We start from the raw sequence: 19,243 nt of genomic DNA on the forward strand, positions 1-19,243 counted from the left end.
ATTACGTCGGGTTACGCCATCAAAATTACATTACGATGGCGCATCGCAGCGCGCATTTGCTTGCTGAATAGGCTGCTTGCCTCTCTAAGTTTCGACGGTCTAGTGTATCTGCATTGCGATACGCCCGCCTATTGATGCGCTGAGCTTCGTGAATCTGGGCCCCAGTCTTTCACTAGACTTCGGATCCGATAGCCACGGGATCCCCTGAGCTCTTTCACTGTTAGCACTCAGTATCTTCCTCAATCATCACTCCTGCTTCCCTGCTGGGTCCCTGGCTTGGCATTTACAGATATTCTTCAAGCGTCACCCATGCTGACACGCTAGGTACCTGGATTGGCACTCTCTGAAACTTCACAAGCGTCACCTTGAAACTTCACAAGGCACTTGCTGAGGTTTTCCCACTTCTTCACAGTCCCTGGCTGATGAGAAGTCTGCTCTGGTACTGTCCTCAGCTTACTCACAGTGGCCTCCGGTAACAAGGTAGATGGTCCCTTAGTGACGACAGCTTCCCCTTTCACCTCTGACCACAGTTGGTTCCCCCGGCCAGTGGAACCGCTACTTCTGGTTGGACTGCAGGCCAGCAGTCCCAACCCTACGCTGCTTTTCTGCTTCTGGATAGGCCTCAGACGGATAGGCCTCAGACAGCCTAGCAGCCAGATGCCCTGGGATAGCCCGGGGCAGTACAAAACACGTCCACCCAGACAGCCGCCCTGGTGGCACAGAACCCTGATCACCTGACCCAAATAAATAGGCTCTCCCAGCAGGCCAAGGGGCTTAAAGAAACACCTGTCAATTGGCTGGGAAACCCCATTCAGTCATAATCTGTCCTTGCTATGTCCCTCTTTTATCCAATGTCACCAGCTATAATGCCACCTAGTGACAGAGGAGAGAAGTGCAGCAATTACAGAATTAGGGTTAAATCAATTGATCTCCTAACAATTGGCCAAGGCAACTAACCCTGCCTAAACTTCAGGGTGCTACATCCTCCCCCTGCCTAGGAAAACTATGTCTCAGAGTTTGCAGAAAAATAATTTGAACTCTCAAGCCTGAGAGTGAATGTCCTGGCAAAAACTGGGATGGGTGGGGAAACAGGAAAGGAATAATAATATCAATAACAATACATGTGGCGTACCACATGACGTAAATATACATAACAAACATTTATACCTGAGCAAGTGGCATTTCAAACAAGGGTAGAAAAATAACAGACAGTGTATACAATTTATGTGTGGCTTCACTTCCGGGTTTCTCTTACTAGAAATGGCGGCGGCTGCACCCGACAGCAGATCCGAAGATTGACTAGGGTGCCGTCTCTCGGAAGTTTAGCCCTCCTCCTCCTTCTTTTGCCGCTTGGCCAGTTAGAAAGCGCAGGACGTTTCGCTCATGTGCAGTAGGAAACCAGCTGTGAAGCCGAAAGGCTTCACTTCTGGTTTCCCATTTGACGACTGGTGGAGGCAGCATCCGACAGCCAATCCGAAAATCAGCTCAGGTGCTGACATTGTGATTTCCAGCTGCACTTACATCAACAAAACTCTCCACCGCATCAGTTCGCTGTCACAGCATTCAGTTCCCTTCTTCTGCTAACGGCGGCAGTAATGGCTTTCAGGTGGGTGTTCCCCGTGTCATGCACAGTGGGTGTACTCCCTCCCGAGATACTAGATAGTGTCCCTGCTGCCATGGCTACACTGAGCACAGCGATCAGTGGTGGCAGACAGCATCCACTCTCCACCAACCACCACCATTAATTGCCAGTCAGTACTAGTGGTTGGTTGCTTGGACCACAGTCATCCAAGCAACCAATCACGTGCTTACCCTACCCCCAGGCTCTGACATTTAACCATTTGCTTACTGAGCACATATACTCCCTTCCTGCCCAGGCGAAATTTCAGCTTTCCGCACTGTCACGCTTTGAATGACAATTGCGCGGTCGTGCGACGTGGCTTCCAAACAAAATGATGTCCTTTTTTTACCACAAATAGAGCTTTCTTTTGGTGGTATTTGATCACCTGTGCGGTTTTTATTTTTTGCGCTATAAACAAAAATAGAGCGACAATTTTGAAAAAAACACAATATTTTTTTTGCTCCGCTCTCCCCTATGGGGAATCGGATGAACACGGACCGTATGTCCGTGTTCATCCGATCCGATCCGGCAGATGGAAGAAAAATAGGGTTTTCTTCCGTCCGAAAATGCAGATCTTTGCGGAGGCGGACAAATTACAGGTGTCAGCGGATGGTCATCCGCTGACACCCGTAATCCCGTTTTCATCCGCAACAGATGGATGAAAATGCGGACATACGGGGCCAGATTCAGATCCACGTAACCTATCTGATTTACATTACGCCGCCGTAACCGCCGTAACTCAGAGATACGACGGCGTATCTCTATCTGAATCTGCCCCACGGTCCGTACGTGTGAAAGGGCCCTTAGGCTGCATTTTCTGGCTGGCCGCTAGGTGGTGCTTCCGTTTGTTTACGCGAGGAATATGCATATGACTATTTACGTCGATTCAGAAACAAATGACCGCCCGACGCTTTTTTTTACGTCGTTTGCGTTTGGCTTTTTCCGGCGTAAAGTTACCCCTGCTATATGAGGGGTATGTGCGGCGTATGCTATGTTAAGTATGGCCTTCGTTCCCGCACCGAGTTTTCAAATTTTGACGTTGTTTGCGTAAGTCATTCGCGAATACGGCTGGACGTAATTTACGTTCACGTCGAAAGCAATGACGTTTTGCGGCGGATTTTCGAGCATGCGCACTGGGATGTTTTCACGAACGGCGCATGCGCCGTTAAAAAAAACGTAAAATACTCGGGGTCAAGCAAAATTTTAATAAAACACGCCCCCCCACATCCCCATTTGAATTAGGCCGGCTTACGCCGGCCCACATACGTTACGCCGTCGTAACTTAGGGCGCAAGTTCTTTCTGAATCCGGAACTTGCGCCCAAAGTTACAGCGGTGTAACGTATCTAGGATACGTTACGCCGGCCGGAGAGATACACTCAGGTATCTGAATCCGGCCCTCTGTGTTTACACACAAAGATCCACGTCCCTGGCTCTGTGACTGCCGATCGCGGGTGCCAGGCGGACATCGCGGCCGCCAGGCATGCACATCGGCACCTGAGTGACGCTGCGGCACGTGCCCCCCAGCGGCAGGAGGCCAGAGGCCGTGTATTGACGGTCTCCCGGCATTTTAGAGCCACCTTGTGGCCATAAATAGTCGGCGGCTGGATGGCAAGTGGGAAGGGCAAAGGAGGAGTTCCCATTGCCCTGGTTTCCATCTGTCTGTCTGGGGACCATGATATAAAGGGAGGGGGACTTTTGGGACTCTGATGTGATTGGGGAATCTGGGAACCCTGGTGAAAGGAGTGGGACACTGAGAACCCTGACATCTGAGATGTAAGGAAGCACTCCGCTGGCTGGGGACAGTGACATCAGAGCTCCCACTGATTCTGATTCTGCATTATGGTGAGTTGAACTATTTAATTTTATATTTCAATGTTATGTAGCGCCTGTGTATATTCGTACAGGTGCTATAATTAAATTTAGTGGGGGAGTGAGAGAGTTATGTTGCTCTCATTCTTCGATTTGTCAAATTTGGCTGTCGCCAAATCTGGATTGTCCTGTGGGTCAGTCTGTGCCCCAGAGATGCAGTCTCATCTCTGGGTGGCAGGTGGCGCCAGAGGGGGTCCAGGCGGAGCCGCTTCTTCCCAGCAGCCAATTAGAGGGGTTTTTCCCTCGCGGGGCATGCTGGGGAGGGGTATTTCTGTGGCGGAGGCCGTTGTTCGGGGTTCTTCGCGGGTTCCTGGTGCGGCACCCACCTTTAGGGTGTGCGCACATCACGGGCCCCACCACTATGGCCTACCAGGCCGGGGTCGCGTGCTACGCGGAGTTCCTGACTCTGGGCTCTCATAGCCCGGAGCAACCGATGCTACAAAGGGGCCCCAGTGGCTTACTGGGTCCCCACTTCTATTGAGAAGATCCCAAGCTGGGTGCTGTTCGGTGGGGGATCGGTCTGAGGAGAACCTGAAGGCAGGTGATCCAACAGGGCTTGAACGAACCATCGGGGATCTGGGTGACCGGACACTGACAGGGTACATTTAGACTCTCAGTCAGTAACCCCAAAAAGGACATACTGGGAGGATTCGCCCAATTGTTTCACAATTTCAGCACTCGGCCTGTGGCAGAGGCCTCATCTAACATCTCAATTTAATTAGAGCCAAGTCGGTGGCAGAGATTTGTTCCTCCCAGAAGCTTTAAGTGGCGCTCTGGCTGCCAGGCCTGTGAGAGAGGACTGTCCAGGGGCACTTTACCCACTCTGGCTGGAGTGGCGACGTAGACGAATACAATTACAAAGGGCAGGACTGCCTTGACTATCCATAGCCTGATTCTGTGAAGTTGCTCTTCCTTCACCAACCTATCCTGTCCACCTCAAGTTTGTATGTTGGTCGTGTTTGACCAGAGAATAAAGCATTGAAAACGTCAACTAACAATCCTGGACATTCTATTATTACTCTCAGCACTGCCATCACCCCTAGACACAGTAAAGAGGTAACATAAATACGCCGATCCCAAATCTAATCAGCGGCTCTTCCGGGGGTAGCGCTACAGTGATAATAGAAATAATGCGCTTCAATCACCCTGACACCATAACAATCATGGTGCCGGGATGATTGAGGCGCTAACACCAGATGTTTGAAGTATCTTTATCTGCCGATTGTTAAACCTTCTGGAATACACATATTTCTATTGTGATGTAGGATCTGGGCCTGCTGTCCCTCCATCCCTCTTTTTTTCCTTCCTCTCTCTCTTTGTTTCCCCCTCCATCCCTCGTTCATCTCAGACTCTAACCACACCCCTTTGAGTCATGCCCCTTTAAGCCACGCCCAACATTACACTTACACCACGCCCATTATTTGCCGCGGCACACGTTTTTCTTTCCTCACTTGACTTTACTTACACCATAATGTACTGAATGTAATCTGTAGATTTTGTTAAAGGGGTGTTCCAGCCTTTTTTTAAGTTTATTAAAAGTCAGCAGCTACAAAAAGTGTAGCTGCTGGCTTTTAATAAACAGACACTTACCTGCTCCACGGTTCCAGCGACGCGCCGGCTGGGGCTCCGCTCCTCGCCCCCCCCTCGCCGGCCGCCGTCTTTATTCCTAGTGTGGGCACCCGGCAGTGACAGCTTTCGGCTTCACGGCCGGGCACCCACCGCGAATGCGGGAGTGGCGCGGCGCCGTCCGATTGGACAGGCGCTCGCCTACAGGGAGGGGCTGCAATAAGGCGATTAAGCAATTCGCCTTACCAGCCCCTCGGCGGAAGGAGGAAGTGGGACAGGAAGTCCCACTTCTCCTGAAGCCCACACTCCCCCCCCCCCAAAAAAAATTACATGCATGGCATGTAAGGGGGCAAGGAGTGGGTTAAGCGGAAGTTCTATTTTTAGGTGGAACTCCGCTTTAAGCTGTTGCCTGGGTACTGTGCCACATGAGTGTGGTAATTAGTTGTTCAATGCCATTAGTTCTTTTTTTGTGGAGGGGGGGCTGTTTGGGGGGCGGGCCCCATACAACATTTTGCTATGGGGCCCTGTGATTTCTAGTTACGCCAGTGGCTGCGTGCATCGTTATTGACCACCCCTCCTGCTGCTCCACCTAGGGCGGGTGACTGTTTGGCATCTTAGCCCTGGGCATTGGATGACCTTGTCCTAGCACTGAGCTACAGTATTTGTTTTCATTATTTAAGGTAGGCTCGGATCAGATATAATATTAGTAGTATTGGGGGACAGTTGTCACCTTATGACAGGAAGTAGCTGAACAACACAAGATCACCATGCATTTTTAATGAAAACTAAAACTTTATACAGATTGAAAGTAACTTTTGAAGTAACATTGATTTGTTACAGAGGAGATTTCAGTGATTGGCTTTAGATGTCGTTTATTGGTGGTCTGGGGTGACATTTCTCCTATGTTATGTATCCCATCCACTGTGCAGAGCTTTCTCGCAGAACGTCACGTATGACAAGTGATGTCATTATATGGAACCTACAGCTGAGCAGTGGGCGGCCCCCCTGTGCTGGCTCACTCCTTGGGGCGTGGCTTCCATCTGTGTGACGTTCATCCCGACGGCTTCCCCGTAGTGGGCGGGACTTACTGTCACTCACGGCTCCGTGTTGTACTCCTGGCGCTCCGCCCACCGGGGATGGCCGTGTTGTGAGTCTCCGCAGGAAATTCCGGGCTGACGCTCCGCTGCTGCAGCCGGTTTGCCGGGAGGGGGAGATTCGTGACATGGAGCTGAGATTCTGGGGCGGAGACTGGGGCCTGCCCTCCGTGCACCCGGAGAGCCTGGTGGTCCTGGTAAGAGATGTGCACGGATGTGTGATCGGTGTCCCGGTGTGTGCACTGCCAGCCCTGTGCCCCATTATAGGGGATCACATCAACCGGGATATCCCGAGAGCACAAAGTGATCCAATCAAGGTCATAGATAGTGAGAGCTGTGCACACCATTGTCCCTGGACAAATCTGTATAATACATTCTCCCTTTACCTATATAGTATTCTTGTATACATAATATCCCATCCATTGCTGCCAGTGTGCCCATCAAATGCAGCCAGTGTGCCCATCAAATGCAGCCAGTGTGCCCATCAAATGCAGCCAGTGTGCCCATCAAATGCAGCCAGTGTGCCCATCAAATGCAGCCAGTGTGCCCATCAATTGCTGCCAGTGTGCCCATCAAATGCAGCTACTGTACCCATCAAACGCAGCTATTGTACCCATCAATTACCGCCAGTGTGCCCATCAATTGCAGACACTGTGCCCATCAATTGCAGACACTGTGCCCATCAATTGCTGACACTGTGCCCATCAAATGCTGCCAGTGCGCATCCCCCGCCCGTCCGGCACTTACCTGTCTCGGTGGGGCAGCGGGTCACTGCAGCGGTGTCCACGCTCCTCAATGTCTTTTCGATGGCTCCTCTGCTCTGATTGGACGCCTGATAGGCGTCCAATAACAGCGCCTGTCGTTTCAGCCAATCAGGTGACAGGTAAAAGATCTGAGCACTGATTGGCTGAGAGGCAGTTCAGTGTTAGGCCCCTTTCAGACGTACCGTATGTCCGCTTTTTTATTCATCCGTTTGCGGATGAAAAAGGGACAAACATTGGTCCCTATTGGATTGCGGGTGTCAGCGGATAAACATCCGCTGACACCAGTAATCACCCGCCTTCGCAAACATCCGATTTTGCAGACAGAAGAATGTCCTATTTTTCTTCCGTCTGCGGATCGGGTGAACACGGACACACGGTCCGTGTTCATCCGATCCCCCATAGGGGAGAGCGGAGAAAAGACAGGGCAGTCCCTGCACAGTGTGCCGGGACCGCCCTGTCAGCCGACGGCTCAGCGAGGATTTACGGAGCGATCCCTGCTGAGCTGACGGACACACGGAGGCGGATCATTACTGATCCGCCCCGTGTGAAAGAGCCCTTAGGAAAGCGAATATTCATTTGCTTTCCTAACACAACGCTGAGTGAACTGCGACCGTCCAGCATGGCACCCGCTGTTCACCTTTTGGCAGGGTTGGTGTCACCTGGTGCGGTAAAATATGGTGTCACCCCCCCCCCCCCCCCCAATAACATTTTTCAAATATTTTTTACCCTACTGTTTGCTCTCTGTTCTCCTTTCTTCCCCTTTTCTCTCTCTCCCTATCCATCTTTCTTGTTCGTTCTATCCCTTCTTCTTTCTCTCCATTTTTCTTTGTCCCCTCCCCCCCACCTCTCTTTCTCCAGGACCGGAATTCACATCTCAGGAGCCTATAGGCCAGGGGCGTACCTAGAGCATTTGGCACCCGGGGCAAATCCAATATCTGGCACCCCCCCACTTAAAATGTAAAAACACCCCACTGTGCCCCCTGCATCCTTCAATATGTTTTTGTTACTACTGTGTACCCCCTCTCCACAACTGCACCTCTGGACCACTTTACATTACACAGCCCCCTGCATCACTGCACCCCTTTACATTACACAGCACCCTGCACCTCTGGACCACTTTACATTGCCCAGCACCCTGCACCTCTGGACCCTTTTACATTGCACAGCCCCCTGCACCACTGGACCCCCTTTACATTGCACAGCCCCCTGCATCACTGGACCCCTTTACATTACACAGCCCCCTGCATCACTGGACCCCTTTACATTACACAGCCCCCTGCATCACTGGACCCCTTTACATTACACAGCCCCCTGCATCACTGGACCCCTTTACATTACACAGCACCCTGCATCACTGGACCCCTTTACATTACACAGCCCCCTGCATCACTGGACCCCTTTAAAATTACACAGCCCCCTGCATCACTGGACCCCTTTAAAATTACACAGTACCCTGCATCACTGGACTCCTTTAAAATTACACAGCACCCTGTATCACTGGACCCCTTTACATCTCACAGCCCCCTTCACCTCTGGATCCTTTTACATTACACAGCACCCTGCACCTCTGGGCCCCTTTACATTACACAGCACTCTGGACCTCTTTACATCACACAGCCCCCTGCACCACTGGACCTCTTTACATCACATAGCCCCCTGCACCTCCTGGACCCCTTTACATTACACATCACCCTGCACCTCTGGACCTCTTTACATTACACAGCACCCTGCATCACTGGACCCCTTTAAAATTACACAGTACCCTGCATCACTGGACCCCTTTAAAATTACACAGCACCCTGCACCTCTGGGCCCCTTTACATTACATAGCACCCTGCACCTCTTTACATTACACAGCCCCTGCACCACTGGACCCCTTTACATCACATAGCCCCCTGCACCTCTGGACCCCTTTACACAGCACCCTGCACCTCTGGACCCCTTTACATTACACAGCACCCTGCATCACTGGACCCCTTTACATCTCATAGCAGCCTGCATCTCTGGACCCTTTTACATTACACAGCACCCTGCATCACTGCACCCCTTTTACATTACACAGCCGCCTGCACCCCTTTACATCACATAGCCCCCTGCACCTCTGGACCCCTTTACATTACACAGCACTCTGCACCTCTGGACCTCTTTACATTACACAGCCCCCTGCATCACTGGACCCCTTTACATTACACAGCACCCTGCATCACTGGACCCCTTTACATCTAATAGCACCCTGCATCTCTGGACCCTTTTACATTACACAGCCGCCTGCACCTCTGCACCCCTTTACATCACATAGCCCCCTGCACCTCTGGACCCCTTTACACTACACAGCACTCTGGACCTCTTTACATTACACAGCCCCCTGCATCACTGGACCCCTTTACATCTCATAGCACCCTGCATCTCTGGACCCTTTTACATTACACAGCACCCTGCATCACTGCGCCCCTTTTACATTACACAGCCGCCTGCACCTCTGCACCCCTTTACATCACATAGCCCCCTGCACCTCTGGACCCTTTTACATTACACAGCACCCTGCATCACTGCACCCCTTTTACATTACACAGCCACCTGCACCTCTGGACCCCTGCATGTTACACACCCCCCCTCAGTGCAGACACCCCCCCTCAGTGCAGACACCCCCCCTCAGTGCAGACACCCCCCCTCAGTGCAGACACCCCCCCTTAGTGCAACCCCCCCCCTTAGTGCAAATCCCCCCCTCAGTGCAAACCCCCTCGGTGCAACCCCCTAGTGCAAACACCCCCAGTGCAAACACCCCTCCTTAGTACAAACCCCCCCTCAGTGCAACTGCAAACCCCCCTTAGTGAAAACCCCCTCAGTGCAAACACCCCCTTAGTACAACACCCCCCCTCCCCATTCAGTACCTCAGATCATCGCAGGCAGCGCCAGGCACATGGACAGAAGGTCCCCTCAGCCCCTCCCCCTCTGTACACACAAACAGAGAGGAGGGGGCTGTGCCTGTGTGCCGTCTGCCGAGCACCGCGCTAACAGCCCGTGGCTGTGAGAGGAGGGGATGGATGGTGCTGCGGTGTCACCCCGCAACCCCCCCTTCTCTTGTACCACGGCGCTCCGATTCCGCGGCGCTCATCGCTGCAGTCGCAGGGGGGGGGGGGAGAGCCGGCCCCCCACATGTCAGCTAAAAAAATAATTTTTTTTTTTTTTTTTTAAATCGGGATGGTGTCACCCCTCTAGCACGTGTCACCCGGGTGCGGACCACACCCCCCACACCCCCCTAGCAACGCCTCTGCCTTTTGGATACCTATTAGAGCCTATGGGCTAGATTCAGGTAGCTGCGCGCATTATTACGGCGGCGCAGCATATCGTATTTACGCTGCGCCGCCGTAAGTTAAAGGGGCAAGTGCTGTATTCACAAACTACTTGCCTCCTAACTTACGGCGGCGTAGCGTAAATGGGAGAAAGGAATCACCGCTCCAGGTGGGTCGACTATGCAATCACAGGCTGACTCAGGATACCATGGGTGCTGGCAGTGCACTAAACATGCATAAGAATTGAAGAGAAAATGCGTCGGCAGACCCGTGATGGATCTTTGGACCACAAATAAAGCCAAGATTTGCATAAAACCTACTGTCTATTTCTGGACCTACTTTGTCATTTTGATACATGTTTATAGCCTTTGCTTCTACCATTTTTTTCATCCCATGCTCAGTGTGAATGGGTCAGTGCTGCTTAACCACTCAAGGACCCCTTCACGCCGATATACGTCGGCAGAAGGGCACAGCTGGGCACAAGCGCGTACTTGTAAGTCCTCTTTAAGAGCCCAGCCGTGGGGTCGCGATTGCGCCGCCGGTGGCGCTTTTGCGACACGGTCCGAAGCTCCGCGCCCGCGGACCCGATCACTGCCAGTGTACCGCGATCGATCACAGGAGCCGGATTACGGGGAGAGGTGTGTGTAAACGCACCTTCTTCGTTCTTCATTGTGGCAATGTCAGTGATCGTTTTGTTCCCTGATATAGTGAAAGACGATCACTGATGTCACACGTCCAGTCCCGCCCCCCTACAGTTAGAAACACATATGAGGTCACACTTAACCCATACAGCGCCCCCTAGTGGTTAACTCCTAAACTGCAATTGTAATTTTCACAGTAATCAGTGCATTTTTATAGCACTTTTCCCCAGTGAAAATTACAATGGTCCCAAAAATTGGTCAAAATTGTCCGATGTGTCCACCATAATGTCGCAGTCACGAAAAAAAATGCTGATCGCCGCCATTAGTAGTAAAAAAAAAAAATATTAATAAAATGCCATAAAACTATCCCCTATTTAGTAAACGCTATAAATTTTGCGCAAACCAATCGATAAACGTTTATTGCGATTTTTATTTTTTACCAAAAATAGGTAGAAGAATACGTATCGGCCTAAACTGAGGGAAAAAACATTATTTTTTTATATCTTTTTGGGGATATTTATTATAGCAAAAAGTAAAAAATATTGATTTTTTTTCAAAATTGTCGCTCTATTTTTGTTTATAGCGCAAAAAAAAAGAAAACGCAGAGGTGATCAAATACCACTAAAAGAAAGCTCTATTTGTGGGAAAAAAAGGACGCCAATTTTGTTTGGGAGCCACGTCACACGACCAATTGTCAGTTGAAGCGACGCAGTGCCGAATCACAAAAAGGGGCAAAGTCCTTAACCTGCATAATGGTCCGGGTCTTAAGTGGTTAAATATAAGACAGAACCAGTCTTCAGTGCCAGGTAGCCAGTTCAAATTTTTTAGTGAGGGGGTCAATGGATTTGTATGTGTTCAAAATCATAATTTACAGCTTTGATTAAAATGTCTTCATAGTTTTGCTGTAAATATTTTTGTGATTTTTATATATTTTTTTATTCGATTTTATGAACTAGACTAAAGAAAGATGGTCAATGTAAAGCTCATGTGGGCAAAGTAAAATCAGTTGCATATTTAGTATTCTGAAATAAAAAAATCCCATTACCACATAGGTAAAATAGCAATGTAATTACATTGGACCATATCCATGTAACGTTGTATAGACCTGTTCTGTAATGTCTTGCATAGGATACATACAATTTTATATATGCAGAAGTAATTGGTAGTATGGTTTGAGGAAAGGACCTGGCAAACATGTTTACCTTTTGCTGTGGTTACTAGCATTTGCCTATGTAAGTGAAGGGTGACGCAAGGATTTTTTTTATACTACCTATACGTAGAGAGCTGAGTGGACAGTGAACAGTGCCTTCTCATAAAAGCTTACATCCTTTATAAAGTGCACTTTTCACCATGCAAAGTAGAAGCAGCAACTCTTTGCATCAAATTAATAGCTATGAACGACTGCTATGCATACTAGCTCATTATGCCTTTTGTCTTGCAGGGTGTTTTTTTTTTTTTTTATTAGAGAGGGTTTACTTCCTCTTGAAATGAACCACAGTAATGCACCTGCACATTTTTCCCAATTTAGAGTATGACCTCCTAATAGAGCCCTCTGATTCCTCCTGTATTGAGTTGTATTGAACTGCGCTCGGGAGCTTGATCACTTAGTGAACAAGTCTTCAGTGGGAATAGGGAATGACCAGGGATCTTGCTGCCCTCCTCAGAATATTTGGTATTCTTGAGACTAAAATGTAAAATGAAAAGAAGGGCGCACTGACCTAGTGCATTACCAATGGCTAGGTTTAATTAAAATTGTTTAAAAGATCATAAATACTCACAAAACAAGTACAAAATAAGCATAAAACATCACTCCGTCAAAGGGATAGATGCCTCCGGAAGGTCTCCTACTGGAACCAAACAGCCGGAGAGTCCAGACAACATATATTACAGCTACGGCTTACACGTTGCGAGGGCGGACCCTCTTCCTCAGAGCCAGTGGGGGGAGATGGGGATGAGACCAGTGGTGGGGGAGATGGGGATGAGACCAGTGGTGGGGGAGATGGGGATGAGACCAGTGGTGGGGGAGATGGGGATGAGACCAGTGGTGGGGGAGATGGGGATGAGACCAGTGGTGGGGGAGATGGGGATGAGACCAGTGGTGGGGGAGATGGGGATGAGACCAGTGGTGGGGGAGATGGGGATGAGACCAGTGGTGGTGGGGGGGGGAAATGGGGATGAGACCAGTGGTGGTGGGGGGGGGGGAGATGGGGATGAGACCAGTGGTGGTGGGGGGGTAGGGATGAGACCGTTGGTGGTGGTGGGAGGGTAGGGATGAGACCGGTGGTGGGGGGGGGTAGGGATGATATCAGTGGCAGAGCCTGTGCCACTGATCTCATCCCTATTCCCTCCCCCAATCACCATTGCTCTCATCCCTATCAGTAAGCGGTGGTGGTTGGGAGGATGGGATCAGTGGCACTAGTAATTGCTCGCTCGCTCGCTCACTGTATTAGTTGATTCCTTCCTTTACGTGCCCCCGGGATGCTTCTGCTAACTTGGGGTCTCCTCGAAGAGCGGAAAGCTCCTCCCCCTGCACTCTATTGGCTGTTAGCTGGTCAGCTGACTTTCTGCTTTTAGTTTCCTCCTCCCCACATAGCTTCTCTCTCTGAAGATATGGGCAGAGAGGATAGGCGGGGCGGTCCCAAGTGACAGTGCTCAGCTGAAGCCTCTCCTTAGCCGCAGTAAGTGTACTTCCATCTCTTTCTGGCTCTTAAGTAGAATAGGCGGCGAGCAGGCTTCATCCCACAGTGGCGGAACTCCAGGGCCCTGTCGCAAGTGCAACTGCTGCGACCCTGGTTCCGCTACTGCTGAGATAAATATGTTGGCCTAGTACTCCATAATCCCATCGCACACGTTCCTGGACATAACTCTAGAGTTTTGGGTGCTGCAGCAACCACTAGCTGGAGATTGGATCAGAAAGCCGCAAAGAGGGTATATTTGCCAGCGTAAACCGCGGATCATTAGGATAGAGGCCAAACGTTTTTTTATTGAAGCATGATCACATCACAAAAAGTTAGTGCAACGTGATGATGACATGCCTGACGAAGGGGTCTTGTGTGACTCCGAAACGTTCATGCTTCAATAAAATATGTAGGCCAGCCTCTCCTGAAAATAGTAGTTGCCCGGCTTTTATGTTGTACAAATGGCTTGTATTAGGGCTGAAACAACTCGGCATAAACTTTTTTTTTTTTTTTTAGGTTTTTATCCAATTAATTGAAACAATGATCGGCCAATTAATTGATTATGAAAATAGTCGTTCGTTGCAGCCCTAGCTTCATTGCTCTCTGAAACCGTTTGAGAGCACATAAGCCATAGACAACAAGGTAACTTGCATTCTCAGAGGTCTGTAACAGAAATGGAAAGAAACCTTTTTGTTGCATCTGCCTTCACTGTCTAGCTAGGTAATTACAAATATGCATCCCTCAATCCATGGAAAAGTTATTTTGGTGCTTTCCCAGATTTTCTTTCTTCTTTTTGTGCCTTTCCATGATGGCATACGAACCTGCTCTCTGTCTGAATTTGTTTACCTAAATAGGAGGTTAAAGGTTTCTAGAAGATATCAGTGGTTCCTTGGGGGTGGAGTTTCATGATGGGTGTGCTGCCATTGGAAGGAAAGAAAACTAAAGATGGGGAGCAAGAGCAAAGCAGAGGGTTTGTTTTGGGCAGAGGTAGCTGTTGGCAGTCACAGCTGGTCATTAGAGGGTTTAAAGCGGAGGTCCACACAAAAATGGAACCTCCGCTTTTCAGAACCCCCCCTCCCCTTTCCGGTGTCACATTTGGCACCTTTCGGGGGGGGGGGGAGGGGTGCAGATACCTCTCTAAGACAGGTATTTGCACCCACTTCCGGGAATAGACTCCCGTGGGGGTCACGTCACTTCCCCCTGCCCCCCGCTGTCTTCTGGGAAACACACAGGTCCCAGAAGACAGCTGGGACCAGTGAGCACACGCAGCGTGACTCATGCATGCGCAATACAGAACCGGGAAGTGAGCCCGCAACGCTTCACTTCCTGATTCCCTCACCGAATATGGCGGCGGGAGCAGCCGAGAGCCGAGTGATTGATCGGCTTTGGCTGCCGACATCGCGGGCACCCTGGACAAGTAAGTGTCCATTTATTAAAAGTCAACAGCTGCAGTATTTGTAGATGCTGGCTTTTAATATTATTATTATTTTTTTTTTTTTTTAAGCGGACCTCCGCTTTAAGGCAAAAGCTCCCTCCCCCCATGCTAATTGATTACTAAGTTTAAGATAACCAATGGAAAAAACCTCTGTAAGGTGGTTAATCACAGATATCCTTGTTCTGTATATCCAAAAGGTGTGAAGCAGCTCCCAATGGCCCGGGGTATGTTGTTTAGCTGAGAAAAGCAATAATCACATTTTCAGATCTGTATTTTAGTTCTGTGTGACCGTGTTCTTTGTCTCTTTACCTGATTAAACAGTGTGGTTCCAGCCTACAGTAATAGTAATAACATGTGTATTGCTGCCCCCACTTCTCCGTGGTTTGTTGTTGGCTTGTGAGCACAACATTCGTTTTTGTACTCTTAGATCTCTATTACATTTTTATTTCTCTGTACTTTGCAGGCTTATGCGAGATTTGTTGGTGCCCCCCTGAAGCTAAACCCCGTGGATTACACCTGGGCAAGTCTTCAAGGTAATCTGTTTACTTGTAATGTTTGTACATATCGTTCAGTTGAAGTCACACTGATTGTGTGTTGTGTTGTGTTGGCACCCCTTTGTGGTCCTGTTTTGACAAGTGCTAGATCCAATTCAAACAACTATTACAATAATCAGGCATTGTTAAAAAAGAATGCTAGGCACACACACATAGATTTCATGGAGAAATCTCCTCTGCTGGCTATTGTATTCCGAGAACCACAGTGCCCATCACTGTCTTAGTACCCAAGCAGTGACTGTATGTAGTCACTGTTCATCTAAAGCCTCGTACACACGATCGGATTATCCAATGGGAATTGTGTGATGACAGGCTGTTGTCAGAAAATCCAACCGTTTGTATGCTCCATTGGGCAAATGTTGTCGGATTTTCCGCAGGCAAATGTGGGATAGCATGCTTTAACCACTTAAGGACCCCTTCACACGTCGGCAGAATGGCACAGCTGGGCACATCCACGTACCTGGACGTGGCCCTTTAAGCCCAGCCGTGGGGTTGCGCGCGTGCACGCGACCCGGTCCGAAGCTTCGTGACCGCGGGACCCGCGGACCCGATCGCCGCCGGTGTCCCGCGATTGGTCCTCAGGAGCTGAAGAACGGGGAGAGGTGTGTGTAAACACCTTCCCTGTTCTTCGTTGTGGCAGTGTCATTGATCGTGTGTTCCCTGTTATAGGGAACACACGATCAATGACGTCACACGTCCAGCCCCGCCCCCCTACAGTTAGAAACACATATGAGGTCACACTTAACCCCTTCAGCGCCCCCTAGTGGTTAACTCCCAAACTGCAATTGTCATTTTCACAGTAAACAATGCATTTTTTGCTGTGAAAATGACAATGATCCCAAAAATTGTGCGGTGTGTCCGCCATAATGTCGCGGTCACGGAAAAAAATCGCTGATCGCCGCCATTGGTAGTAAAAAAAAAATATTAATAAAAATGCAATAAAACTATCTCCTATTTTGTAAACGCTATAAATTTTGCGCAAACCAATCGGTAAACGCTTATTGCTAATTTTTTTTTACCAAAAATAGGTAGAATACGTATCGGCCTAAACTGAGAAAAAAATATGTTATATCTTTTTTGGGGATATTTATTATAGTAAAAATTTTTTTTTTTTTTTCAAAATTGTCGCTCTATTTTTGTTTATAGCGCAAAAAAATAAAAAACACAGAGGTGATCAAATACCACCAAAAGAAAGCTTTATTTGTGGGTAAAAAAAAGGACGCCAAATTTATTTGGAAAACAAAGCACGACCGCGCAACTGTCAGTTAAAGCGACGCAGTGCCGAATCGCAAAAACTGGCCAGGTCCTTTACCTGCATAAAGGGCCGGGTCTTAAGTGGTTAAAATTGTGTGTTGTCGGATTATCTGATCGTGTGTACACAAGTCCGTCGGACAAAACTCTAAAGTACAAACACGCATGCTCCGAAGCAATGCTCACCATAACACAACATTAGCAGAAGTTGCACAAAGGGTGGCGCTAAAGCGCTGAAAAAACACGTAGTTTTGTGTTTGTTGGCCGGCAATTCTTTGCCGTTTGTATGTAATACAATTTCCTGGCCAACGCCCTTCGGACAAAAGTCCTATGCTTTGTCCGCAGAAAATCTGATTGTGTGTATGAGGCCTAGCAGTTTTCCACCCGGCTTCTTTGATTTTTTTTTTTTTATTATTATAATTTTGGCTCAACATGGATGAGCCAAAATGCAGCTTAAGCAGGTGTGCAGGAGTTCCTAAAAAATAAAAAGTGCCCACTGAGTGCCAATTTGAATCACAAAGCCAGAAATTCAAACTACCGTATGTATGGCCCCATAAAAAAGGAAAAACATTGCATTTGTGTATGATACATAATGCTTTACCAAACTACTTGTCATCCAGTTTGGGTTTAACATTCATTTAAGATATATAGGAAGCGGTGACGTCTTATGCCGCGTACACGCGATCGATCAAACCGATGAGAACGGTCTGATGTACCGTTTTTATCGGACCAAACCGATCGTGTGTGGGCCCCATTGGTTATTTATCCATAGGTTAAAAAAAGCAATCTTGTTTTAAATTTAACCGATGGATTCCTAACCGATAGAACAAAAACGATCATTAGTAGGCAAAACCGTCGGTTAAAAATCCACGCATGCTCAGAATCAAGTCGACGCATGCTCGGAAGCATTGAACTTCATTTTTTTCAGCACGTCATTGTGTTTTACGTCACAGCGTTCTGACACGATCGTTTTTTTAACTGATGGTGTGTAGACGTGACGGACCATCAGTCGGCTTCATCGGTTAACCGATGAAAACGGTCCATCAGACCGTTCTCATCGGATGGACCGATCGTGTGTACAGGGCTTTAGCCTTCGTTTTGGATGGACTGTCATTCTAAACCAGGGGTCTCCAAATTTTCGAAACAACGGGCCAAATTACTGTCCTTCAGGGGGGCAGACTGTGGCGATTGGGAGTAGAGAATGCTCTGGTTTACAGGCTTGGTTGTCAATGAGAATATGAATATTACATAGTACCCTGTGGTCAGTGGGAGGAGGAATAATACCCCATCATTGGTGGGTGGAATATTTTTTTCACTAATTCTTTATCAAGAAGGTGGCATCCAAAATTTAGATATAACAATATAAAAATAGAAATTCACTATTGGACAGAGGGAAACCATAGACAATCAATAGGTAGGCATTCAGTACAACATAGCAGTATGAAATCCAAAACATATCTAGGTTTGGCAGACCGTCTGCAATAGTATGGATCCAAATGAAAACCGGAGACTGCTTCCATTCAATAAAGGCAATATAAAGCATTGTGACGCTATGCGAGGTGCGATACATGATCATAGGTACATTTCACCTCGCATACGTTCCATTATGAGAGACTGAACCGGAATCCATTCCGGGTTTTACAGCCTCTGGGCCTGGCTAGGATTCCGGTCCGGATGTTTGGGTCCACTGGAGTCCACAATCAGCTGGACTTTAAATGTCCAGGAAGAGAGCACAACAGGGCTCTGGCTTGAAACTCAGGAAGGGACCTGAGTGAGGGGAGCGCTGAGTGCTGGACTAAAAGGTTTGCTTTACTACATGTTTTGTGGGTGTCAGGGACTAGCCCCACACTGTATAGAGAGGAGATCCTGTTTGTTTAGTTTAGCGCCGGACGGCAAGGATTTAATTTACTGTTTTGTTTATTTTAATCTGCAAACCGTTTATAAATAAAATCTGGCATCCGCCAGACTTAAAAGAAAGTGCCTGCTTACAGACTGTGATTTCAGAAAAGGTGATCCCCACGAGCTAATCCCTCACAGCATATACAGTAAAACCTTGGTTTGCGAGCATAATTTATTCCAGAAACATGCTTGTAATCCAAAGCACTTGTATATCAAAGCAAATTTCCCCATAAGAAATGATAGAAACTCAGATGATTCGTTCCGCAACCATTTATTAATAAGTCTTTCAGTTTATAGTCCATATAAAAAGATTATAGCAATGTGATAAGTTGTGTAACCATAAAATGTCCATCCACAAGGGGATTATAAGCAAAATCCAGCAGGAGCTACAGAGTATAAAAGAGAAGAGAGGCGCCTCTAAGTGTAGCAATATGTTGCTAAATGTTGTACCTTTTGTTAAATGTAACGATATTGCTACACTTGAAGGCGCCTCTCTTCTCTTTTATACTCAGTTGTGACGTGACGCTATATAAAACAAAAGATTTGAGCATGTGCCCACCCACTACCTCTAATGATA

The 19,243-nt window shown here is 48.3% G+C and overlaps 1 protein-coding gene across 2 annotated transcripts in view; it reads left to right on the plus strand.

Moving 5' to 3' along the window:
* Positions 1 to 6,094: 6,094 nt before the first annotated feature.
* Positions 6,095 to 19,243, plus strand: part of MTX3 (metaxin 3) — a 54,092-nt gene continuing 40,943 nt past the window's right edge. Inside the window, exons 1-2 of one of the 2 annotated variants that reach the window (XM_040340560.1) lie at positions 6,095 to 6,348; positions 15,426 to 15,495. In XM_040340560.1, the coding sequence (XP_040196494.1) occupies positions 6,280 to 6,348; positions 15,426 to 15,495 (139 nt within the window). In that variant the 5' untranslated portion in view covers positions 6,095 to 6,279. The remainder of the gene's footprint in view (positions 6,349 to 15,425; positions 15,496 to 19,243) is intronic. The other variant, XM_040340567.1, reaches the window with a different exon arrangement.

Source organism: Rana temporaria, chromosome 1 (assembly GCF_905171775.1).
Source record: "Rana temporaria chromosome 1, aRanTem1.1, whole genome shotgun sequence".
NCBI classification, from domain to species: domain Eukaryota; kingdom Metazoa; phylum Chordata; class Amphibia; order Anura; family Ranidae; genus Rana; species Rana temporaria.